The sequence below is a fragment of the Micromesistius poutassou genome (assembly GCF_964030765.1).
Source record: "Micromesistius poutassou genome assembly, chromosome: 2".
NCBI lineage: Eukaryota > Metazoa > Chordata > Actinopteri > Gadiformes > Gadidae > Micromesistius > Micromesistius poutassou.
This window is the reverse complement of record NC_140272.1, coordinates 5,577,947-5,604,917: the sequence shown is the minus strand read 5'-3', so window position 1 is coordinate 5,604,917 and position 26,971 is coordinate 5,577,947. Positions and strand designations below refer to the sequence as shown.

Sequence of the window (26,971 nt, the reverse complement as noted above, 5' to 3'; positions counted from 1 at the left end):
TGAAGCCTTCTCCCAGATTAGTGGGATGGTTTAAAAACCAACTCATCCCCTGCTTATCATCTCCCTGTATTGAAACAGAGACAAACAATTACTCAGTCACTGAGGACCTGCAGAAGACTGGAAGTTGTTCTAAGTTTAATATTTGACATCTTCTGCTCATGTTCTATGTTAATAATTCAAATACATTTAGATATCCCTTTATTGCCTGTGAACTGTAACTTGCCATGCAGGCGATGTAACCTGCAGATGTAAGGTTTCTCCCTGACTTGTCGTTGTTTGAATGTCATTATATTTAAGACTTTTCAAACAGTAAACTTTAGTTTCACATTCCCTGCAGCACAAGCCCTTGACATGCCAGAGGCGCGCCTGACATAAAAACGCAACTGAAATCCTGGATTATTAAGTACACCAGTGGTGTTCAAAATATTGACACAAAGTCAACACAGAAACACAGCCTAATATGAATATTGTATGAATGGTAACACAAACTAGTTCCGGAAGGCTTTCTAATTATGAGCAAATTTGTTGCCCATAAAAACCAGTTTCCACGTTATTAAAAAAACAAATTCAGTTGTAATGATTTTTGATTTAGCCAGCCAGGTTTAGCAGCAGCCTGTAGCCATTAGCTACTGCTAGCTACACAAACACAGACAAGACCCCGGGAAGCCGGTCCAATTCATTTCTAGCTAGAAATGGAACAATAAAAGAGTATACACAGAGCTTGAGAATAACAGTGGGCCTGGAATTGAACCCTGAGGCCCACCAGAATAATCCTGAGTAAGGGGTCTCATGGGGCAAGAGCAGGATCAATCTCATGGGCCATATACCTAGCTGGACCAATCGGGTTGTTTACCTAAGCTGTTTTCATATTTGCTGACTACCAGAAATGTTCAAAGTTTTCCTTTTCTATTGCCAGGATTGGGTGTTTGTTATACAGCCGATTAGAAGTTGATAAGGCTTTTTGTTGTGCTTATAGAATAACGGGGGATGGGGAGTTGATAAAAAAGGAGCATTAACAGTCATAACAGTCGCATTTCCCTGATTTGAATACCGGTAAACTACCATTGCCATTAGGACCTCTGCTCTAAAAGCCAGCGTCTTTGAAGGCACTTTGATAGACGTGCCAGTGATGCAAAGACAACGAAAATTTACCTTTTTTCATTTATGTCATCAGCTCGTACTCCCTCAGCACAGAAGCTTTGTGATTGTGACATTAAATAATATGGATAACACAATTTGGCTTTCCTCGCAGACATCGCAAATCAAATCTTGAAGGAGGAATACACTCCGATGTATATATACTATATACTCAGAAACACTTCTCAACACAGCAGCACGAATGAGTTTGACTCAGTCTGTAAATGTTTCAAAAAGATGTTCAGAAGTGATGGTTTCAAGAAACCATCAAGGCTGTTCTCATTCACAATAAGAAGAATATACACTGTGGCGTATAACTACAGTATATACTATGTTCTGGAACTGTCCATAATCATTATCCTCAGTCATTATTAAACATTTGGTAGGGCCTGCCATACGAAGGACCAAACCTAAACAAATAGGGCTAGGGTGTGGCTGTGCCATTAATACTACTGTTCTATTTAAACATAAAACAAGCCATGTTGGAATAGTATTGACTTATAATTAATCAGATTTAAGTCATTTGAAATACAAACATAGTTCTACTGTAGTTGTGATAATGTCTTTCACCAGCCTAACTGGAAAATAACCTTTGTCTTGGCTCATATAAAAACAATATCCATAGCTCACAGCAGACACAAGTGGAGTCCATCACACTCACACCCAACGATGGCTGCGGAATCTGATTTGTTCAACAACAACACCCACGTTTTATCTTGTGTTTTGTTATTACCAGCCTTTAAACATTAATCACCTGGATGGCTGACCTATAGGGGGGGGCGGACTGCGGTCCCTCCACACCAATCCTTTGGCAAACACAACCTTAAAGAGCAATAAAAACGCAAACGACCAGTTCAACCTGCGATGACGACGGAGATGTCCTAGTATACCCCTACGTCGCTTGCCCTTGCCTGCTCCTGGCTGTGCCCCCCCCCCCCCCCCCCCCCGTCCAGTGGTGTGTCCCCCTGTCCGTACACTCCTGTTATTAACCACGGCTGTGGTGTGTAGGACGCCGCCGCCGACACTCAGTGCAGATCAGGGATTCAAACGCTCTGGCAGCCGGCCAAAACAAAACAAAACATGCTTAACTGAGGGAGGAATACCATTCTTTTTGAACACCACAAATCTTTTAAATATACGCTACTTATATATCTGTATCTATCTACTTTCAAATGACCCAAAAGTTTGAGGCAAGTGTCCTTATAGCTACACCGTTATAAACCATGGCATCTAGGAGGCTTGCTTTATTCCCTCCTCATGTCTCCCTAGAGATCCTCCTCTTTATCAAACAGCGAGCAGAAACATAACATAACATGACATAACACAACATTTATGACAACATGAGGGGGGGGAATGTGATCAATCGGCCCGTTCTGGGAGTAGGACGTCAGCTGACAGCAGCCTCTGCGCCGAGGTCTGCTGTAACAAGCTGCTGTTAACATGACGTCGTAGGGCCAGTGAAGGGTTAATGTTCGGGCGCGTAAAAGCTGTCCGGCCATCCGAGAGCTTCTTCGAAAGCCTACCACATCCCAGATCTAGCGTTTTTCTGAATAAAATATCAACCATGCGTCCCCATCCCGTCCCATCACGTCCCCCGTCCCCACCGCTAAATGTGCACACGGCAGCAAAATAAACAACTCGGGTGTGTTGAACAAGGGCTCCGACATCACCTCGGCGACCGAGAACATGATCGCTCGGCTCGGATCGAGGTCCGAGAACGCTGCGGGACGGCGAGGAGCGACGGGGGGTTGAAATTAGAATAACTAACCTTCCCGTATACCCAGAATAGATTATAATCTGGTGGGATTGTCTCACCAAAACACAACAGTGCATCGTCAGCGATCGGCCATAACATTGCATTTGAAAGCCCTTGCAGATCGCATACGAGCCGATTGTCAGCCATGGCTCCTGGCAGACCGGACCAGCTGGTCCCCACTGGGCTGAGGAGACGGGGGTCGTGATTTAATACCGAATAATAACGCCTCTCTGTCTCTCTATCTCCATGGCCGGAGCACGACGGCACAATGTGAGCGTTTTGCACCCAACACGGCGTGCAGAGCCGGGCTAAGGGCGAAGGACGGAGCGCGTAGGCGGCGAGGAGCACCACGGAGGATCCCTCAGACACCCGCCGCCGCTGCGCTACAACAATGATAGTCCACCGCTCCGAGTTACCCGGGACGCGCGCACGCACACACACACACACACACACACACACGCACACACGCACACACACACACACACACACACACACACACACACACACACACACACACACACACACACACACAACACACAAAACACATCAACACCATGGTTTATATTCGACACGACTACTAAATAATGATCGGATATAGTGTTTGATTTGTATTTATGTTTAGTGTTAGTCGTTCGACAATGTCCCAGCCCCGGAGAGCGGAGCCTCCCCGGCTGACTCCGCCTTCTTCTCCCTCCGAGCGGCCTGGCTGCTCTCTCGGAGCGGGTCCGAATGGAGGCGAGCCGCCGCGGTGCCACAAAGCTGTCAAACGCATAAAGAGCCCCGCCACAAAACACAACGCAAATGCGCACAAAATGTGGCGATGAACGCGGCGCCTCTTACCTCCCGTGGAACCAGTCCTTGCAGGCGTCGCACTCGATCATAAACTGGGTTACGTCGTACGGTAATCTGCAGATGCAATACACTGGTGGTACAGTCGCCATGTTCAATTCACAACTACGTCGGATGGACGCGGGGCAGCGGCGGCAGGAACCGTCCTGCAACAATGTACAATATGACTCCCCAGATCCCGGCCAGTCCCGCTGGACATGGACCTAATCCCGCGTCTCCGCCGCGGCGTCCATGCTGCAAAGCCCGACGTTATCTCGCACAATCGCTACAGAACCGCGTGGTTCCCTGAAATGCATTACGCCTGATTCCGCGCACTGGGCAACACCGAGACACCGTGCAGAAAGCAGACGAAAAGGTATCCTTGCATGGTAGAAATGTTACGTCAGCAGCGACCGAGACACAAAAAAGTCGTCCTCCTCAAATCAGATGAATGAATCTTGTCAACATTGCAGCTTTTTCTCTCCGCGGGTCTCCCTGCTCCACCGAGGGGGGCTGTGTTGGACCGGGGGACCGACGCGCTCTCTCCGCTCAGAGCAGCACACTCTGAAATCGCAGTGTTTGATATTCCGGCAGCCTGGGTGTAATGGGAGTGTAATGCGAGTGTACTGTCGGGCTGTGCGACACAACACGGTGTCAGCCAGTGGCCGTGGTCGCATCGGGCTCCATCCGTTAACACACGCATGGATAATTCACCGCCATGCGTTTTACAACATGGACATGAAACCGGATCAAATGTTTATTTGAGTATTTGACGTTTTTGTTTGTTGTTATTATTTTTTGTTTCCAGAAGGTGGCAGACAATTTTTTTTCCAGCGATTGTTTCGTTAGCTTTTATATTATTGTTATTATATAATTATTTTCTCTTAATTACAACATTATAATCTAATGGATTAATTTGAAGTAATTTCACACGAATAGGCTAATTATTAAAAGGCCAACATCCAAACGGGAACCCAATAACACAAATTTAAAAAAGCAACTACAATTATACTAAAAGAATAGACTTTTATTAAGCATTGTAAGTTGCATTGCCTTCAAATACACCACATCACAATCCATCAACATTCAAGCCAACCCGACAGTTCATTCTTTAAAACAAACTCAAGGAGAGTATAAACCTCAAATCAACGTACGTAAAAGGTGACTTATGCAGCTCTGGGAGGGGGCAGGGGGTGTGTACATCATATTTATGATCATAAGTAACATGAGAAAAGCTCAGGGTAGTTGAAACCTATATTCACTAGTTAAGAAGAACGAGTTTGAAAAAAAAACTGAAGAAAACAAATCTTAAAATTGATAAACTGCTAAACTCTTATTGGGAAGGTCAAGCAACTTATTCCAGCTACATTAAAAGGGGTGACATTTGTATTATTGTTAATATATATATTTTTTTCACCAGATATCCGACAAACGCATCAAACAGCAAAAGAGAACATGTATACTATGGATACGATTGGGTAGATAAGATTCTTGCGTTCTTTAGTTAATTAAATGCAACAAAGACCAATACCACAAACGAAAATAAGATCCGATCAGAACAGACCCAACAGGTAACTCTTTTTAAAAATGGATTATATTTCAATAGTATTTGTGTTTTTGTCAATGGCCACAGTCATCGTACCGGCGGGAGGAATGGGGACAACATGCACAACATCTACACACGTCTTAACCTAGGAACCATGCAACGGTTTGGAGAGACGCAACACAACGCACAACGCCCCAGCACAGCCACTGTCTGACGCTCGCTCCCGCACGCACCGGGATCAGAAACGGTTGGCGCTGAATACTATCTCTTTCCCCCCCCGCTGTTGCTTGTAAATTTGACTTGAAGCTGGGAATACTAAAAAACTCCAACCGAGCTCCTTTGATGCAATGCTGCGCTTCTGAACTCAAACCGGTGTTAATGGCTTCTGAGGATGGTCTCTTTATTCTGTTGTAAATATTGGATTTTAATTTGGCATCAAGCGGCTACACAGACAACATGAGATCATTTGAGATTGCGGACACAAGGAGCCAAATATTGAATAACGAGTGTTTTTAGTTATCTCATCCCTAGTGAAAGAAAAAAGGTTTTCCTGAACTCAAAGCTTCTGGAAGCTTCCCTTATGCTGAGATTAAAAGGAAGTGGTGTTTCGTCATGTTAGCATTACCGTGTATTAACCCCCGCGGCGGCGGTGGTGAACCGTGCCAACGCCGCCATTTTGTACCGCCTGTAAACGAGTCGTATTCGCTGAGAGGGAAACGCGGAAAAGTCGTCCTGTTTTGTTTTCTGACAAAAGGAATAAATGTGCATTAACTGTTAGGCTTCTCTACATCGTTCTCCGAACACGCGACACAACCGCTCACATCGTCACCCTCTCTAGAAAAATAGGCTCTACTCTTCTGCCGCCCGCGCCGTTTCTATGGCGCCGGCCGCGTCGACGGCTAGTGCGTTAGGAAGGTACGGGTTAGCCGCGACGGCGCACGACTTGGCGTCGGGACCGCTGAAGGCACTTCCTGGTAGGATGGCGCCCGCCTCGCCGTTCACGTGCACCGACTTCCTGTCGTCCTCCTCCACGCCGTTCTCCACGCCACCGCCGTGACCTTTGACCTCCACGGGACCCGCTGGCTTCTTCTTCACCTCGTCTGGCCTGGTCTTCTTCCTGGCCTTCCCATCCAGGGCGGAGACATGGGGGGGTTTAGGACCCTGGGGAGACGAGAGGGCGGGCAGAGGAATTCAACTATGGAATGTTTACCAAGACAGAACCGGTTGAGTCTATCAGTGCTGGAGAGTGTTGGTTTTGAAGTATGTTTAAGTAGGACAAACGGTCAGTGTGTCCTTCAGACAATAAGGATTAACGTAAATAAGTAGAGAGACAGAGGGCTGAGGCTGTGGTGGAGTATGGTCAGACAATAAGGATTAACGTAAATAAGTAGAGAGACAGAGGGCTGAGACTGTGGTGGAGTATGGTACTGGTTTGATGGTTTGGTATGCAGCCATTACACTGTAACTAAGCATAGCGAGGAGAGGAGAACTCCGGCAAGGTGTTCAAGATGATTCAACATCTTCATTACAAGTTGGATCAATGACAAATCGTTTTTTTCCACCAAAACTTAACATGCATATTCACAATAAAAGGACAATGATGGTTCTACTTTGTACAGGAATATCAAAAAAGTCATGTTTTTAATAATAGTTATTCTAGTTTATAGCACACTGTTGAATTTGGAATTTTATCTCCTTTTTTGTGATGCCCTGTTATAAGCCATTAAAAATTATTAACTCCTATTATGCACTTGAATACCGCAAATAAAACATAAAACCTACTAAACTTCTGTTCAGTTTCCGAGGGTCTTTTGTCCAGCTTTGAAATTCTTGTGCAGCACTTCTATATTTGTGAAGTCTGCTCTGATATGGACTGAATGCTCTGACTGTCCTCAGCCTCACCTGTAGGCCCAGTGGCGTAACAAGCCAACGGCGGGCCCGTAAGCCCGTAAACGGGCTCGGGCCCTGTAGAATTTTATAATGCTGACATTATAACAGGGTCCGCGGGTGGGATTGTGGACGGGGTGGGGGAGCAACTCGGGGGAACCTCAGCTCAATTTGGCTCAACTTAGAACTAGCGCTGAATGCTGGGCCCTGGCGATAAGGTAAAGTTGCTGGGGTGGGTGGAGCCCTCCGAAGATTGATGGGCCCCCTGATTGGTCAGGGCCCGTAAGCGACTGGAGTACCTGCTTACCGATAGTTACGCCACAGTGTAGGCCTTATCAAGTGAGAGGTCCATGGGTACCGGTAATAGAGCCCTACTGATATATCGGTTGGTTGATTCTAACTGCCGATATCGGCCTATCACAGATATATCGTAAATCCGATTGCTGATGTGTGCCGGTAGGAAAACTTTAGAAATGGTGTGAATCCTCTACTGTGGTTGTTGAACCTCTAAATGCTTTAACTGAGCACCTCCACATAAACACTCCCAACACTGACAGTTTTACATCCTGTTCTGGGTGAAGGTCAGTAGCTCCTCCTCCTACAAGTCAGTAGCCCCTCCCCCTACAGCTCATTGGTTCATGTGATGTTTCTGTGGCCTAAAGCATTGCTGAAGGGTGAGCAGCCAATCCCAAGGAGCTGCCCCACCCGCAGGATACCACTATATAAAATAAAGGCTGATATATCTATATTTTGAATATCGGCCAATATATCGATAACGGTAATCTTTTGCTCCCTAATATCGGTACTGGCATCAACCCCTAGAGTCCAGTATGTAACGTACCAGGAATGTGGGGTGGCCCTTGAGGGTGAGGCTGTGGTAGCGGGCCCCTCGACCGAAGGCTCTGATGACCGGGGTGGAGATCACCCCTCTCAGACGACTACAGGAGGGGGGAGAGAGAGGGGGAGGTCATCCATCCAGAACATAGAGGTGGGGGGGTTTACATGAGAGCATGATCGTTATAGAGGTGTTAACTATGAGAGGGAGAGAGAGAGCGAGAGACGGGACATTGTAATGGATAGAGAGACAGAGAGTTATGGAGAGAGAGAGAGAGAGAGAGAGAGAGAGAGAGAGAGAGAGAGACAGAGAGCAATGGAGAGAGACAGAGAGTAATGGAGAGAGAGAGAGTAATAGAGAGAAAGAGAGTAATGGAGAGAGACATAGTAATGGAGAGAGAGACAGAGAGTAATAGAGAGAAAGACATGGAGAGACAGAGCGAAAGCAAGAGAGAGAGAGCAGTATGACTTTTTTTGAAGCACCTGAAGTATAATTGAAATTGAGAGAGAGACAACAATGAGAGAGAGATAGGCCGAGAGCGAGCCCGAGAGAGAGAGATCTTAGAAAAGATACGAGAAGGAGAGAGAGATAAAGAAAAGAGACAGCAGCCACAGCGGCTGAGGGACGGCCGGGCTCGTACCCTCGGTGGGCTCCGCCCACAGACACCACCTGGATGGGGAAGCCCCTGTGGCCACGCCCCCTGTGGCTGCCCGCCCACTGGCCCACCACTGTGCCCGCGATCTCCAGCTTCCCTCCGGAAGAGGAAACCGCCTGCAGTCCTGAGAAGACGATCACATTTCAAAATAAAAGCTCCCTCGTTTCTGCTCCCAATTATTCAGTAGCATTGGCGAGCCACGGCGGTTCATCTAGACACGGTAATTATGTTGTAACGAGCTGCTGTAATGTACTTATGTGTGTGAGTCATTCACTTATACACACAGTCACAGCTGATGCCTTTCATTACAGGTAATTCCGGTTGTTATTGCATCCATGCAGACTAGGGTTGTCCCCTGATGTATTGACCATGTTACACTTTGTGAATATCAAGTTAGAGGGTACAGTCTGGTCACTGCTAATAAAAAGGGATTCCCCAACATTAATCAAACAAAACATTACCTTAAAACCCAGTTCATATTAATAATCCAATAATGAACCATATCTAGACATATCCAACACGTGTCTGAACACTGACCCATACGCTCAGTTACTTAGAAAACTTTTCTGTTCAGAATCACTGAACCCTGACCCATCCTCAAAGGTCAAAGGGTGAGTGACCCTTTGACCTTTGACCCCAGCGCCCTGGTCACCGCGGCCACTCACCAGACACGACCCGCGCCCGGCCCGGCGGCGCCATCTTTGGGGGCGGGGTGTAGTAGGCGCCGGCGGGGGGGAAGAAGGGCATGACGTGGGGGTGAGGCGGGGGAGGGAGGGGAGGAGGGGGGGGGAAGGGCATGTGGTGCGGCGGGCGGGAGAAGTTGAGGCCCTCCAGGATGCTCTGACGCATCTTCTCCACCTTACCGGCCAGCTCCGCCTGGGGCGAGAGACCATTGGTTAGCCAGAGAGAGAGAGAGACCATCAGTTAGAGAGAGAGAGACCATCAGTTAGAGAGAGAGAGACCATCAGTTAGCCAGAGAGAGACAGAGACACAGAGAGAGAGAGAGAGAGAGAGAGAGAGAGAGAGAGAGAGAGAGAGAGAGAGAGAGAGAGAGAGAGAGAGAGACAAAGAGACAGAGAGCGAGAGAGAGAGACCATCATCCCAATTCCAGACGGAGTCCAGACAATAGAGACCAGAAGTTGAGAGAGGTGAGAGAGAGAGCGGCCGATCGAGATGGGATCCCGTTGAGTGAACCCTGATAATCCCGCTCGCTGAGCCTTGTTCATCCCAGGGTTGGATTACATAAACATGCTCAACCATTACTCTGCAGGTGCGTTTTACATCTCATCAGCTGGAGATATGATGATGATTATGATGCTCTGGTGCTTTTACCTCGATTGAAAAAGATCTTCTTAATAATTTAATGATAAGCCTATCATGTTGTGTAATCCATAAAATGAGTCATTAAAAATAATGATTGTAACCTAATTGAAGTATTAAAATGAAAAGGTTAAAATGAGGTTAAGCTGGTTCTCTTCTCTCTCGGGCGGTGTGGTTCTCCGCGGCACTCTGATGGCTGAACGCTGCGTCGCGTCGCCGTCAGCACCGCCTCAATTAGCCGCTCTGTGAGCACCAAAAATCATAATCACCGAGAATGATTTCATCACTTGTGAGCAAAAGCGGTGAGTGCATGAGAGGATACGGAAGTGAAGCTCCACAGCACAGCGCTCCGTCGCTCTAGCGGGACTCAGGAGCTACAGGAGCTGTGCTTACTCTGGTCTGTAGCATGCTAGGTTCCATGAACCTGGGGTTAAAGGGGGACTGAACCACCCATTTCATCTCGATTTCATCATAACGAAAATGTAAAATAAATAAAAAAGAAAGATTGACGTCAAAGTGCCTCCGAAAAGGTACTTTGATGTCAAGAAAAGAACAGTACCCGGGTTCGGAGTAAAACGTTCACAGTTTTTTCCTAAATTACGTTCTTATTAAAGTAGCAATGACACTACGAAAATAGAATTATGGTGAACATCAAAGGAGACATACTAAGGCATTTAAAATCCAAAAAAGGATTTCAGGTTGACTGGCCCTTTAAGAGCAGAGCTTGTGAGCTAGCTAGTTCTGTGTCCACATGGACAGCATTAGCGTTAGTGTTAGCATTAGCGACGACAGCGGGGAGCCAGCTACCTGACCGTCACAGAGGTCTATGAGCTGGGCCTTCTCCCGGGCGGCGCGGATCAGCTTGCTCTGGAACAGCTTGCCGTCGAAGTACATCCAGGGGCAGCTGTTCTCCCACGGGATTGGCTGACCACAGGCGTCGTTGGCGAACAGCGCCATGTCCACGCCTGTCATGAACAGCGCGCCCAGCTGCACGCCGCGGGGGTCCAGGCGCTCTATCTGGAGGATAAATAAATAAAATGGACGTTTAAAAAAGGGTTTAAGGAATGACCTCCGAGGACAATCCAGGGTAAGGACCAATCACAGGACTGGGCGATGTTCAAAATAAAAGGCTGGTTTGTATTTCTTGATTCTCGATCTATCTATGTATATCTATATATTTATATCTTAGATATTAAGAAGTTAATTAGTTATTAACTGAGTGTAGGGTCTCTTAATTAAAAGACACTAGGCTGGGTTTTAATCTGATATCATGTGCGCCAATTACTGTAAATATATTATTAATGTCACCTCAGTTTCTTTGACATTACTTTGGTAGATAATGTGATACATAGAGTGTAAAATGTTATTATGGGGATGATAACATTATGTCTTATCGCCCAGCCCACACAGACCAGGGAACAGTACAGAGAAGGAAGCAAGCAGAAGAACCAGGCCACAAGCCAGCCAGGTAGCGGTAGGGCTGTAACGACACCGTGCTCCCAAATCAAAAACTACTGGGAGGATTCTGCATGGATTACATCAAATTCAAATGTGCTGGTGGAATATTCCAATAAAAAAATTGTGAGCTTGTGTGTAATTGTGTGTTAAAGAGGAAGCAATTTAAGAAAGGAGAATCGTGGAAACAGCTTGAGTCATGTTTAAAACACTGATGTACATTACAGTACCTTTTTCAATGTTGAATCGTTACAACCCTGGGGAACACTTAAAGCCAGCGAAGGGGAAAACAAACGGCTGAGAGCAGACGGCTGCAGACGCACCGGGCAGACAGGGACAGCACCCCAGGGTGACACCCACAGTGACCCCCCACAGCTACCACACACACACAGGTACTAGAAAGCACAGCAGGTGTGGATGGTTCGACTGGTTACTGTCAAAGGTCCGCCAAAGACAGAATCAGAATGTGGGACCACGTACTTCGTAGCTTAATTGAATATATAATTGTTCTAAACCATCCACACACACGCACGCACGCGCGCACGCACGTACGCACACACGCATGCACGTACGCACGCACGCACGCACGCATGCACACACGCGCACACACACACACACCACACAAAGCACAGCTCCCTCCAAAGTCACTCACAGCTGGGACAAAACACAGAGAGCGTGCTTCGGCAAAACACTCGTTTCTTTGAAGCACGTTCCTTCGTCTGAACAATATGAGGAGCCTCCAGTGAAACAGAGAACATGTCAAATCTGTCGGCCGAAATTGATTCGATTGATTTTGGAATGGTTTGACCCAGAGGTCGTGAGGTCAAGGAGGTGAGGTCAGATAACGACCCTGGACCCCCTGGTGGGGGGCCGGCCCCAGGGCCTTCCCGGGACGCTCCTCATACGGGACTCACTGCATCCAGACAGTCACCTTCAAGTCCTGCAGCTGCTCGGGTTCGTACAGCTGAGGAGAAAGTGCTTGTGCTAGGAAGGCGTCGAGTTCGTACCGCCGTAATATTCTGACCCCCGGCCAGTGTAACATAAACCTGAGGCGGAACACAAGAGGGCAGACACGTCAGAGGGGGACGCAGTGCAGTACAACCTGGGGTCTGCATCATAGGAACTGCTGATCATCTGATGGTGGAAGAGATATTCTGATCGATGGGCTGAGATATCTGATTGTATCGGGTCACTGGGCCAAAACTGTTGGCCCTGATGTGTACTATAAAGTTTTTGTAAAAAGTTGATATTATTACAGTGAATTCAGACACCTAACATTAAAAGGGTCACATCAGGCCTGGCTATATTCTGATATACAGTTAGTACTGAGTGCCACTTCTTAGTAAGAATGTTAGGAAAAACAAATCACATCCGTAAAAAAAGTTGGCCCTTTGACACCATCGGTCCGGGATCTGCGTCTCCAAAATCGGACCAATGGCGTCCAACTTTTCCGGGACTTTTCCGGGACTTTTCCCGACACATGTACGAAGCTGCATTAGAAAACATTCAAGGCCAGCCAAAGGTTCCTCGGGTAAGACTCCCTACAGGTGGCTTGTCGTAGTGACTGGACCGGGGTTTGTCACTGGGGGGTATCGAACCCGCAGGGCCACCGGGCACGGAGGACTCACCGCAGCACGCAGCAGAGCACCAGCAGGTGGGCGGGGACATGGGCGGGGTTGAGCATGGCGGGCGTGTCCGAGCGCAGGCAGGCCAGGAAGGCCCGCATGCGGCGGTTCTTGTCCTCAGCCGCCTTGCCCAGCCACAGCTGCCGCAGGTTGGGGCAGGTCCACTCATGCCATGACAGCGCCTCCACCAGCTCCGGGGCGTGGGGCGGCTTGCCCTTGTAGGCCGCCCACTCCTTCACCATCACAGGGGAGTCTGGGGGGAGGGACACATGAAGGGAAGGAGAGAGCGACAGGGAGGAAGCATGATCACGTGTGCCTGGTTAAGACAGACGCTGCATCAGAGAACTGGTGAGCATCTAAGGGATAGGAGAAGGAAGCAGACTTTTATTTACGACATTACGGTTGTTTATGGCTGTAATATGTCGGATATTATGCAGTTTATCCTCAAATCTATATTCTGTTTATATAAATATTTTAGCGTGGTGTTGTAATAAAGTAGCTGGGAGTCCCATGACAGTGGGGATCTTTTTCACCACATTAAAAGCCCTTCCTATTAAAAGACTCACTAACTGCTAATGATTAGCGCAGAGCACTTAGATATTTACAGTTTCATTTCAATAAGCAATATGAAATGCTGTGTGTGCGTGCGTGCATGCAAGCGAGTGAGAAAGAGCGAGAGCGTGTGTGGTGGCTGTGTGTGTGTGTGCGTGCGTGTGTCAGTGAGTGAGAGAGAGAGACAGTGAGTGTGTGGTGTCTGTGTGCGTGCATGTGTGCGTGTGTGCATGCGTGTCAGTGAGTAAGAGCGAGAGAGAGTGAGTGTGTATGGTGACTGTGTGCAAGTGTGCATGCGTGTGTATGTGTGTGTATGTGTGCGTGTGTGTGTGCATGCGTGTGCATGCGTGTGTGTGTGTGTGTGTGTGTGCGAGTGTGCATGTGTGTGTGTGTGTGTGTGTGTGTGTGCGTGTCCTCTCACACTCGGGGGGGCAGGCCCTCCTCATGGCGGTGCGCTCGGCCTTCTTGGCGGCCTCGGCCAGGCTGAAGAGAACGCCGTACACGTACTGACGCAGCGGCCGGAAGAGCTGCACGGCCGACGGCAGCTCCTGGTTCCCCTCGTCCTCCAGGCTCACGCCCATCTTGATCTCACCCTGCAGGGGAGAGAGAGGACCAGGGTGGACCAGGAGACAGAGTGGACCAGAGAGGACCAGAGTGGACCAGGAGGCAGAGAGGACCAGGGTGGACCAGGAGGCAGAGAGGACCAGGGTGGACCAGGAGACAGAGTGGACCAGGAGAGAGAGAGGACCAGGAGGCAGAGTGGACCAGAGTGGACCAGGAGGCAGAGTGGACCAGGGTGGACCAGGAGAGAGAGAGGACCAGGGTGGACCAGGAGGCAGAGTGGACCAGGGTGGACCAGGAGAGAGAGAGGACCAGGGTGGACCAGGAGGCAGAGTGGACCAGGGTGGACCAGGAGGCAGAGTGGACCAGGGTGGACAAGAGTGGAACAGGAGAGAGTGGACCAGGAGACCCAGGCAGATCAGAGACAGAAACATACCATGGGTGGGTTGTCTTTTGGATGAGCTTGTTTAATTCTGAAAACCTTCTATTTCAAGTGTAGAGAGTAAATAGCTGGGGTAGAAAATGTAAATGCCAAATGATTCATATGATTGCCAAAACCAGATCCGTCTATTAAAGACAGAATAACAAACCATCAAGTGAAAGGTAAAGACAAAATGGTACTTCTCTGTAGGGATCAAATACATGATGTTAGGAAATTACCTGAAAAAAAGCACTTTTATGCCGCTTTTCCACCGCCAGTACCAGCTCGACTCGACTCGACTCGCCACGCCTTTTTTTGCGTTTCCATTGGCAAAAAAAGTACCTGGTACCTAGTACCGGGTACTTTTTTTTTAGTACTACCTCCGTCGAGGTTCCAAGCGAGCGGAGTAGGTACTTTAAATGGGAATAATCACTCTAGGTTAAGTTGTGTCCGGTGTGGTTGGAGTCCACGAACCCACTCCCGAGGGGGACACTGATCAGCGTTTCGCCGTGTGTGTCGCTCCTTTCCCGGGGCTAGAGTTAGGCTGCGCGTGGTTGTGTGTGTCCGGTGTGGCTGGAGTCCACGGACCGGCTCCGAAGGATCATTGCTGTTTCGTTTTAGTGTTGTTCCTTTCCTAGGGCTCGGGTTTCGCCTCCATCAACGTTACCGTATGACAACAATAGACAATAGACTGATCACAGAAATTGTTGATATTACTCCCCTAGACCTGAAATGATTGGAAAACAGGGTGTCGGAAAAATCCCGAAGTTCCCCTTTAACGTGCCTGTAAACGTACTGACTGAAGCCCCGTGACCCTGAACCACAGGCCCGGCCCCCCACTGACCTTGGTGAGGAGGTGGTAGATGTAGGGGTACATGAGGCCCTTGCGGTGGCGATGCTCCGCCACCCGCAGCACCTCGGGGGCCACGGCGGGCAGCGGGGGGAGGGTCACGTCCATGTGGCTCCGGGTGGCCATGGAGAGCAGAGAGGGGATGGGGACCCCATCGCTGCCCAGCCGGCTGCCTCCGCCGCTAGGGGGAGACGGGGCCGGAGAGGGGGTCGGGGATGGAGGTGGGTCCGCCTGAGAACGGGAGGAAGAGGAGGAGGAGGGGAAGGGGAAGGAGGCGGAGGGGGAATATGAATGAGGGGGGAGGGGGGTGGAGATGACGAGGGGGGAGGGGAGAGGGAAAGGGAGATGAAGGAGGGGGGAGGGGGGAGGAGATGAACCAGGGGGGAGGGGGGAGGAGGTGAACAAGGGGGGAGGAGGAGCTTATTATGTTAGATGTATTTTCTACACTGCTGTATATATATATAGATTCATGATATTCCATGTTTTATTCTTTTTTATGTTCTCTTGTTTGTTAGTGTTGTATTGTGTTTTATGTATATTTACTTCTGCCATTTTCTTTATTTTCTCTATTTCTGCTTTTCTTTACGACTCAACACATTAAAAGCCTATTAATTAGTTATGTCTGCCTTGTCCTAAGAACTTCAAAATGTGTCGTCCTGCACATTTGATCAATAAAACCTGTTGACTTTGTCACACCGGAGTCTCCATCCTGGGATCGATAGAGCCTTTTATCTCATCTTATCTATCGGACACGTGCCCGGAGGTGTGCTGTTAAGTGTCGGAGGTTCTCTCTTCTTCTTCTGCTGCTGTCGTACTCACGTTGGACTGGTCCTCCAGCTCTCCCTCTGGGGGGTCCACCACACGGTTCCCGTTCTTGTCCCATTCTCCTTTGTGGTCGCCCACGTGACTGAAAACCACGACACACACGTAGAGCAGCTGAAGTAATGTACTATTTACTACTCAAGTCATTTATCAGACCTTTCTATGCATAACGGTGTAAGTGAATTCCCGCATTGCGAGCGGCAGAGAATATGATCTCTAAATTATTATGGACAGTAGACTAAACGCTATAAGACTACAGTTAGCCATCTCATTACAAGATCTTTTTGTGTGAAGTGAACAAATTATCCCTCACACTCAATTTTTCAGTTTGTACTTAATAAACCAATAAAAACATTTGGCGTGAGGTCACAGGGTTTATAGGGTTCGCGAGCTCACAACGTTTGCGAAAAGTAAAACTTTTAGGCTACAAGCTAAAACACTCAAGGTTAGACTCAAGAAAAAATAGTTGTTCTGTCTGTTATTAGAAGACACAGTAAGTTAGACCTGCCTTGGCCGGTGCGTCTTTTACGCATTCTGAAGGTGCCTGTTTTATCATGTTGCAGTCTATTAGGCAATATTCGGCATAAGATGGGCTTGGATTTGGAAATTACTACATTTCAGGATCTTCAATGGTAACAGATAAGATAATTGCTTTATTATTATTAGCACTACCGTCACCTCCAAACTCAAGCGGCGTCTCTTCGGAGCTGTCATTTTCTTAAATGAGCCACGGCGATGTTTCAAATGAGCTCCTAACGCTGCCCTCTTCCGATTGGCCCCTGGTGAATCCCGTGCAGGGTCTCAACCAGGTCCGCGCCATCTCAGACCATTGTGGGCGTTCGAGCCCGCTCTCTACACACGGTCAACTTGCAATAAGCACGCCTCGTGTTTCAATTCAAACACAGGTCGTGCCGCTGTTAGAGCCACTGCCTCTCACTCAGACGGACCGGGTGCTATCCCCGTGTCCGCTCATATCAAACCTGTATTTTCAACGCTATCACCTTGTACCCAAACCATTTCCAAACTATGGAGCCATTTGGACTCTTTTTAAAAAAGTGACGTGAGTGGAAGGGCAGGGCCGGGGCAGAGTGTGTGTGTGAGCCGGAGGCAGAGCGGGAGAGAGATAAGCAGAGTTACGAAATAGCAGCCGGCTGGAGCAGCTCGAAATGGCTGTTATTTCAAATAGCACATTTTAATCTGATCGATTAACCGGTTTCAACCGGTTAATGAGGCTCGGTGGTTGGTCAAGAATATTTAAAATTTTCGCCATCCCTAGTCAGGGCATCTTGCTCTCAGATGCCTACAGGCAGATTGGGGACATTGGTGAACGACCCCAGAACCAGTCAATACATGTTTCTCATCCCCGGTCCGGTCCTGATCCACTGACAATACGTCACCACGTCCAATTCCAATGCCCACAATGAGCCGGCTCTAGTTACACTTCCACCAGCCTCTCAGTGGGAACTTGTGACCAGAAAGTTCACAATACACTAGCGATTGCCCTATATTGTTAGAGATTGCCCAACTATTGTCTGTGCTGGAAAGGGATATGACATTGTGTTTTATGACCCGAAAAAAATGACAATGGGTGCATTTCCTCCACCGTACTCAGAAAAGGTCCACAGAAACCACAGAAAAAGTGTCGGTTGTAATGGCATGGGCGTTTAGCTCGGTGACACCGTGTTATTATCTGAAAGGTTAATCAACAGGGATGAACACACCAGCGTGTGAGATGAAGGCTTTTCATTGGCAGTCAGTGAGAGATTCCAAATGCCTTTGAGGGCTGAGGTAATTTTGTCATGTCTAAAACATTAGATTGAATAATATAAAATATATTGCTGTAGCTGTTATTAAGCATTTGTTATAAAAAGTCCCTTAAAATTGTATGTGAATAAAATACTATCATTTGACATGTCAACCACAGAAATACAGATTTTATATAGTTGGTTTTCAATAAAGTAAAGATTGTTTTGATACCTATCTGTGCCAAGAGCTCCAAACATGAGCATAAGATGCATCCAAACATCCACATTTGATAACGTATGCATTACAACACACCTACAAACAAAACGCAGTCAGGAGACGGCGCTTAAGTAAACATGGCTTCAGCTGGGATTTCTGCTGTTCAGAAATCATGTTTGAATGCATATTTTATTGAACACAAGACACCCTTTGTGTTCATCTTCCTCTTTTAAGATCTCAGCTGAGCTCGTTACCTGCTCCAATTTCTTTGGCTTTGATGCTGCGTTCATTCAAGCTCAAAGAAACTTATGACAACCGCATGTACACATTTAACGTACGCGCTCACGCACCCACAAGCGGGTTTGACAATAAAAGCCTTTTAGCTGTGTTTTCAGATATTTAACTGCTTACATCAGGAACATTTATTCAGTTTGTTTTGGAATTGGCAGGCCTCACGATGCCCAGGTCTACAGATATTACAACCGATGGTCTCTGAGGGGAACTGTTGAGGCAGAAGTGTTGAGGCAGCTCTTTGGCATCGCTGAGCCTTTATACGAAAACAACAAGATATATTTGTGATAATCAATCAAACTGTTTCAGTTTAGGATTCAATTTGAGCTCACAAGAGGGACGATCAATCTCCTAGAACTCACAATATATAAAAGGTCTTTCATACCAAAGGCCATAATTTTGCGGAATCCTAAACTCTGTTTACTTTCTCTTGCCTCCACTGGATTTGCAGACATCTATTATATTGTATGTAATGTCATTTGTTATTCAGTTGTATAGGTCTTTTTTTAACTTGATGAGCCAAAAGCAAATCACCACCTTGTGGACACTGAAAGGTCTGTTATATTCTATTCATGTATTACAGAGTAAATGCTTGGAAATAACCCACTATGTATCCAAACTACTATCGCAACTTCAACAGTAAGAGACATTCATTTAATGAATGTATTAATTTATGTATATCATCATTGTTTTTGTACATGCTTTACAGACTGTTCTCTTTAACATGATGCCATGAAGTTAATTAAAACAAATTTTACTGTAAAAACACGGTGTACATTTCACACGTTTCCTGAACAGAAAGGGACTTACTTGGCCGTCATGGTGCTGCACTCATCATTCTCGGAGGAGGAGGAGGTGATGGTGGAGGAGGAGGTGATGGTGGTGGAGGAGGAAGAGGGGGTGATGGTGGTGGAGGCAGCGGCGGAGGCGTCGGGGGGGAGGCCGGCGTCCACGGCGGTGGAGGCGGGGCTCTGAGGCGAGGTGGCGGCGGTGGCCAATGGGGAGCGTTCGTACAGCGGCGTGTGTTTCCCTTCTGGAGGAATGTTTCCGAAGAGGCTGAGGTCCGGGGGGCCGTCCCCAGCCTCGGGGGCCAGAGGCTTGGCCGGCTGCTCCGCCGGAGGGGTCTGGCTGGTGGGCTGGGCCTGGAGGTGGAACAAGGGGAAGCGTTGACTTTAGGTGTACCACTACATTTGCATTTAGCAGACGCTTTCATCCAAAGTGACTTACAATAAGTACATTTGTCAGAAGAGAATAAACAATATATCACCATTGGTACTGTGCGGATGTTCATAGAACCAAGTGCCAAGCACTAACAATCGAAAGGTTAAACCATTCCCCGTAACAAAGCTAGCTACGATACGATTAGCTACAATACCACTAAACGGTAATCAAGACCTTACGCCGACCGGCTCATATGCAGATAGGGACAAATGGATGAATCCACAAGCAGTGGCTGAAGGAAGAGTGCCGACGGGCACTTTGTACACAATTATTACTGCAAGAAGGACACGGCCAGGGGGAGACAGCGGAAGGAAAGAGTCAGCAATTTTACGGTTGCCTGCTCTTTGCTCCCAGTAGTAGTTATTTAGTAAAAACAAAACATCCTCTGAAAACATTACAATGGAAAACATGTCGGAATGCAAAAAGCAACACTTGTTTTAAATAATAACAATCTATAATCTTTAATTACTGAACAATAGTATTTAATTTAAATGACCCATACAATGACTGTATAAACTACTAGCTTATCTAGTCTACACTGCCTAAAGTTGTTTAGTTCTTTACAAACACCGTCATGCAGCAGCAAACAATAGTGTCTACATTATTGATTGTTTTCTCAGCTCCACGTCTCTTCGGATAAAAAATGAATGAACGCCAACTGAGTGAAAGTCGTAACAACTACAAAGAGCGGTGTGATGGGAGTATGTGTATAACAGGTCTTACCCCGGACTTCCCAGTTGGAGCAGCGGCTGGAATGTCGAGTGGTTTCTGAGGAGCGCCTTGTGACCCAGTAGCTGGCACTCCCGTCTGTTTTGGTCCCACTGGAGAACCGGAACAACGGCGTGATGAGAGCCTAGCTACCCATGCTAACCACACGCAAGCTAACGAAACACAAGCTACACACTTTTACCACACATACACACAAGCTACGCACGCTAACCACGAATACACACAAGCTACGCACGCTAACCACGCATACACACAAGCTACGCACGCCAACCACACACAAGCTAACCACACATGAATAGGTGATTATTATACAATATGCTCTATCTCATTTGATAAAGCCCTAAAGCGCGGGGGTATCACTGACTCACTCACTTACTCACACACACACACACACACACACACACACCCACCCCCCCCCCCCCCCCCCCCCCCCACACACACACACACGGTGAGGGGCTCATACCAAACGGTGGGGGGCAGCGCGTCGGCCTGCTGGCCCGGGCGTAGTACTCCACGGCCCTCCTGAAGCGCAGCACCTTGTCAGCAGTACAGGACTGGGCCGGTGGGACCGGGCCGGGACAGAGGGGGGAAAGGAGGAGAAAGGAGGACCACATGTTACCAGTTTCTTCAAAAGAACCCACCAAGTATTCTGGGTTCATGTAGGTCAGCTGTTTTCAGTCTGTGGGTCAGACGATAAGTGGGTCACAGCAGGTCTCACTGGGTTCTCTCCACTATATATGCAGGCCTGTGCACTCTCAATTGATCACTGCGTTTGTGGACTGTAATAGGGAATACTGTAATAATATGATAAATAATAAATAAAAAAAAAATAAAAAAAAAATAATAATAATAATAATAACAATATGTGTAGAGACATTAATACCCTCTCACTTTCTGGACAGGTTCATTACATTTACATTTACCTTTACATTTAGGGCGTTTAGCAGACGCTTTTATCCAAAGCGACTTACAAGACATTTGTCTGAAGAAGGTGAAACAACAATATATTGCTGTCGGTACCGTAAGGATGTTCATAGAACCAAGTGCCAAACACTAACAATCGCTAGGTTAACCCAATCCCCATACACAGCAAAGCTAAAGCTAACTAATTAAAGGGCTTCTCACACTGGTGACTACGGTATCCATTGTCAAACTAGACCCAGAGCACATTGTTATTTGAGTGCGAGGCCAGACGCACCTGTGAGTGTGTGAAGATGTCCTTAGCGATGGCGTCCAGGTCACTGGGGTCCGGGATGTTCCGAACGTACTCCGCCACTGCCTTGATCACCACGTCGCACGGCGGGAGCACTAGCTGGTGAGCACGCACCTGTGTGTGGGGGTGGGGGGGAGGGCACAGGTTAAACCACAGGAAACAACACAGATAACAAACGCATTGTGTTTAAGTGGTCAACATGAGTGTTGGGCTGCTGCCAGACTCACAGGTCTTATATTACCTGGAGTGGTGTTTGATATGAGACATGAGTGTATGTTAAGTAGTGCTGCAAGAAAATCTAGCAATATTATTCTTATTCATATTTACGACTCCTGCAGTGGCTAGCTGCCAAAGGTTCACAGAGTGACGCCAGTGAATAATAACACACTTTATTTATTTAGCACCTTTTATATAACAGGTGCTGGACATGATGATAAGCGACAGGCAAAACAATGACAGATGGCGTGAACACAATAGGGCTACGAAAAACGGTGAAAAGACAGCTCACAGCTCTGCCAGCGCAACAAGTGATACAAAATAATAGAATTGAATTAAATATCATATAATGAGCCAGCAAATATAACATTTTGAATAAAATAACAAAGATTACAGCAGCACTACCCAAAGGGACTGGCTGGATGCGTAATTCACTGGGATCTTGCCATGGCATTTTGCATATCAATCAATGACATTTTGTATGCACACATTTACACACATGATGGTAATTAAACCGAGCTAACAGCTCGTATCTGATTCCTCGCGGGTGCTAAGAGACCCTGCTTTGCATTGTAGCATTGCTGGAGGGATCATGGTTCATATTTCATATTAAAGGGCAACATTGTCACATAACCCAAGCTTTCTTATAGTCAGAGAGCTGGAGTAGGGTGGGGTGATGTGGAGGATTGTACAATCACTGTAATCATGAGGAATATTACACGATATCGATAAATATCACAATATGCTTCTAAATAGCATTCTTAACACTTTCAGTGTCATTACATTGAAGTTTAAGGATATTTTACGGACAGTATATCAGACTCAAACTAGTTTCCTCTCTATGACGTTTCAAACGCATAAGGGCATAAGATACACATAACATAGCATCACAAATACTTGCAGTGTCATGCTGCGTTCATTAAAGGTCGGAGGTGGGAAGTCGGAAGTGGGAAACGTATCATCTCCGACCTACGTGCGTTCGAGGTACCAGGTCGGAAATACATGGATGCTCACGCTTAACTATAAGAATACAAATGTATTATTATAATTATAAATAATTAGTTTGACTGAAAAATTACTTATTTATCCAACAAACTAGACCATAAAAGAAAGAACATCGGAACATCTCTACTGGTTACGAATGCATGAATGCAGTGTTGCTTTTCTGGCCACTTCACAGGCCAGAGTTATTGTGGACGCGAGTCAAGTGGAAGATAACTCAGTTGCATTCTTGTGGCGGTATCCATGCTGCAACCTTGCCCCCTGACACTTACTGGATTCTAATCTGCATTCTGGGAACATGGTGTAGAACCTGTTGAATCAGGTTCTGATTTGAACAGGTTCTACACCCTGTTCTTACCAGGTTATGATTAGAAGAACGCAGGTTAGAATCCACTAACATCATTAATATTTTAGCCCAGATGTGTGCATTGTGCCTTTGAGCAAGAGAGTAGCTGTAGGTTCACCTTCAGTGATGCTAAAGGATGCTCTGGACCGAGTAAACTCCAGTGAAAGGCAGCCAAGTCTTCATCAGGCAGTATGTGGTTCCCTGGAAAGACAACGAGACCCCAGCACAGTGGGTTTACTAGCGGTCTGGACCAACCACACGTTCTGTATTATTTATTCAACACATCAACCCTTAGCATGTTTCCCAGTAACCACTAGCTTGTACAGCCACTACTTGTGGTGTTTGATCATCTGCCAAACCAAAAGGTTCTGGGTTCAATCCCCAATGTCCACAGTCTAACTGTAGGAAGATTCCCTTAATCTTACTTTCCCCTTGATTGCATGAATCGGAAATAGCTCTAAGTAGCTTTAGATATGTGTCTGCTAAATGACTAAAAGGCAAATGTTAGCATCTTCCCAAGAGCATTTTACTATATTACCACTGATATATTCCTAAGCACCCACTAGCATCTTCGACATTGATTTTTAGAATACTGCTCAGTGACTGGTTGAACCATGCAAAGACATTATCATCTCCCCTATTGACCTGTTAGCATAACCATTAGCATCTTCCTGAGCTACCTGCTACCACCTTCCCCAGCAATCACTAGCAGCAACTACCAAGATCTTCCCCCTCATCTACTAGCATCTTCCTAAGCAACCACTAGCATCTTCCCTGGCAACCATTAGCATCTTCCCCAGCAACCATTAGCATCTTCCCTGGCAACCACTAGCATCTTCCTGAGCAAACTTCGAGCATCTTCCCTAGCAACCTTCTAGCATATTCCCTAGCAACCACTAACATCTTCCTTAGCAACCTCCTAGCATCTTCCCTAGCAACCACTAGCGTCTTCCCCGGCAACCTTCTAGCATCTTCCCCAGCAACCACTAGCCTCTTCCCTAGCAACCCCCATCATCCTCCCCAGCCACCCCGTGAGCATGCTGCCATCCTCACCTAGGAGCGAGGCGAAGACGACAAAGCGGTTGGGGTGGAGGTGGAGCTTCTTGGCGACCAGGTGCATGAGGTACTGGCTGGTGGTCAGGCTCTTGCCGTTGCGGCTGAGCTTGAGGGCGTGGGCACTGAAGTAGCAGGGCATGTTGACCAGCGCGTAGTCAGAGTCGTACGCCACCAGCCCGTGGAACCCACTCTCCCGGCACAAGGAGATTACCTCCAGGTGGTGGTCCTCGATGGTCTGGACCACCTGGGAGATGGGAGGAGGAGAAGAGAGGAGGAGGAGGAGAAAGGAGGAGGAGGCGGAGGAGGAGAGAGGAGGAGGAGGAGAAAGGAGGAGGAGGAGGAGGAGAAAGGAGGAGGAGGCGGAGGAGGAGAGAGGAGGAGGAGAGAGGAGGAGGCGGCGGAGGAGGAGGCGGAGGAGGAGGGAGGAGAGACGTTAAAAAGAGGTGGCTAATTTCTCCCCAGGTGCGAGTTCCACATCCCTCCACTAGTGATGTCACAAGTGGGAGTGAGCAGACCACCCAGATGTATGAGTAAGAGGCCCTTTAACTGAGTAGAAAGTACAAGTAGGTAATGGAGGCTACTCAGCCTCAGTTCATAAACTACACAAATACATAAACAAATATGCTGAAATTTTAGCCATCTGTACCATGAATGAATTAGAAATTTATTGGTAATAGCAAACACCATATCAGTCAAACTATATACATATATATTAGGATATGGTATAGATTTATTACATCATTATTTAAGGTGGACTTCTCAAATTCCATCTTAAACAGAACTGAACTGGGGCGACGGTGTGGCTCAACTTTATGATTACACATAAGGGTGTATTAATAACACATTAATAACGTTGGACATATGCAATAACGAAAGGGAATCTCCTTCTTAATCTGCCCATCTGTTTTTAATCTGTCAATGTGTCTTCCAATGGCGTTACGGTGGATATGGATGACAGCTAGCCAGGGAGGCTGCTACCTCCAGGGGCAGGGACAGGGCCAGAGCACTCACCCCGATGCGGAACCTGAGAAGCGCCAGGCGGATACAGTGAGCCATGCACACCGGGGGCAGGAACCAGACCTTCGGCGGCGGGGTGCCTTTATTCTGGACGTGGCTGACTATCTGCTGGGCGGTCTGCCTCTCGTTCACCTGTCGCTTGACCCACTCGTGGAGTCGGCCCTTCTCCAGGGCGCCATTGAAGCACACCAGGAGCTCAATGTTCCCGTGGAAGCAGGCCTTGGAGAGGGCGGCCAGGTAGCCCAGCATGTGGTTCCACTGCCCCCCGCTGACCCAGTCGGTGTAGAACCCCCCGTAGAGCCGGTGGAGGCAGTTCTCGGCGTCCACCAGCAGCCGGAGCGGACTTTGAGGGGGTCTCTGCCGGCCACCTCCGACCATACTCCCCCGGGCGAGTTTCTGGAGCTCCACCGGCACCACGGCGTTGGGGCAGTGCTTCTCAATGTACTCCTGGAACCCTTGAACACCCATCTTCTAGATGGATCAAGTCAAACTAGTAAAAACAGGGGGAAAACAGGAGAAATATCGCTGAAATGAAAAAGGGGGTTGCCTTGCGCCCCTCCCCTTGAATTGAGTGAATGGCAACCCACTGGAGCTGCTGGGAATATTGCAGGTTTTGGGAATATTTCCGGGAAGGAATTAACGATTGCTTATTGAAGCATTTTCTGTTTTTGGTGGTTTCTTTTTGGGTTCATGGCTCGCCGCTGCTGCCATGTGCCGTGTCCTACGGAGCCTCCATGTCTGCCGGTGCGTCGGGCGCTGCTGGCGGGGAGCGGAGCGGAGAGACGCGGCACGGCGGCGGCGGCGTGACGCAGAGGCGCGCAGCCGCCGTGCGTCTCCGCTCGGAGCGCACGATGCTTTATTTATTTTTTTAATTATAATTATTTTAAATATTTCCTTTATGGAGTTTTTCTTTCTGGCCTGTCTGTGTAGCCTATGTCAAGTCATATTTCATGGAAGACAACAGTTGATTTGTGTTGTGTTATACGGGTGATTTTTAAATACCCCGACATAATCTATGTATTATATCCAGAACAGTATTGCAAGAATCCAAAGATACAGTAGCCTACAAATAGGGTTTTCTCCAGCAACAAAAAATTAACTCTGAAGACTTTCTATATTACAGCCATGTTTTTGATTTGTTTGTTTGCCTATAAAGCACTTTGTTTAGTTCTTCACGCAGCAGGTTATATGATACGGAGTCATTTAAGGTCATGTCCTGAAATCACATGCATACAATTCCCAACCCACCAGTATTCCATACTATATTCCCAACACACCACCTGGCCACAACCCGTACCCCTACATAACTCACACCAACAGAGCATCTTCAATGAATTCCACTTCACATTATTTGTAAATAACTACACAAATCAATCCGGTAAATCCTATCAATTCTCTAACTGAAACCATGTGATTTGGTGTAGTTACAACATGCAGCCGCTGGGTGGTCGTAGCTGCACACAGTGACAGTTTGATGTAGTGGGTTACAATGAAAGGTGCTTAAATTAAGATTAGAGAGGTGTAATGAGAGAGAGAGAGAGAGAGAGAGAGAGAGCAGCAAAGAGCAAAGAGAGCAAGCTTTTGAAGCTAAACTAGGAAAAATATCCTTTACTCCGACATTCCATATGTTTCTCCTTCATTGAGAAGGCACTTCATGCATTTCAGCAG

At 47.4% G+C, this 26,971-nt stretch overlaps 2 protein-coding genes across 6 annotated transcripts in view; both read right to left on the bottom strand.

Moving 5' to 3' along the window:
- phf2 (PHD finger protein 2) overlaps positions 1 to 4,296 on the bottom strand; it is a 29,623-nt gene extending 25,327 nt beyond the window's left edge. For all 5 annotated transcript variants that reach the window (XM_084464235.1, XM_084464234.1, XM_084464231.1 and 2 more), the window contains exon 1: positions 3,734 to 4,296. In XM_084464235.1, coding sequence (XP_084320361.1) covers positions 3,734 to 3,834 — 101 coding nt within the window. In that variant the 5' untranslated portion in view covers positions 3,835 to 4,296. The remainder of the gene's footprint in view (positions 1 to 3,733) is intronic.
- Positions 4,297 to 4,738: 442 nt separating this feature from the next.
- Positions 4,739 to 26,062, bottom strand: LOC311339001 (constitutive coactivator of PPAR-gamma-like protein 1 homolog). Its single transcript, XM_084464358.1, has 18 exons — positions 25,891 to 26,062; positions 25,298 to 25,774; positions 24,284 to 24,530; positions 23,349 to 23,431; positions 21,652 to 21,780; positions 20,917 to 21,007; positions 20,448 to 20,545; positions 19,314 to 19,645; positions 16,248 to 16,335; positions 15,423 to 15,659; positions 14,018 to 14,189; positions 13,048 to 13,297; positions 12,351 to 12,465; positions 10,772 to 10,981; positions 9,310 to 9,520; positions 8,630 to 8,768; positions 7,996 to 8,092; positions 4,739 to 6,428 (listed from the first exon to the last, which is right to left on the bottom strand). The coding sequence occupies exons 2-18, from the start codon at positions 25,769 to 25,771 to the stop codon at positions 6,117 to 6,119; spliced, it is 3,285 nt and encodes a 1,094-aa protein (XP_084320484.1). The 5' UTR covers positions 25,772 to 25,774; positions 25,891 to 26,062; the 3' UTR covers positions 4,739 to 6,116.
- Positions 26,063 to 26,971: the final 909 nt, after the last annotated feature.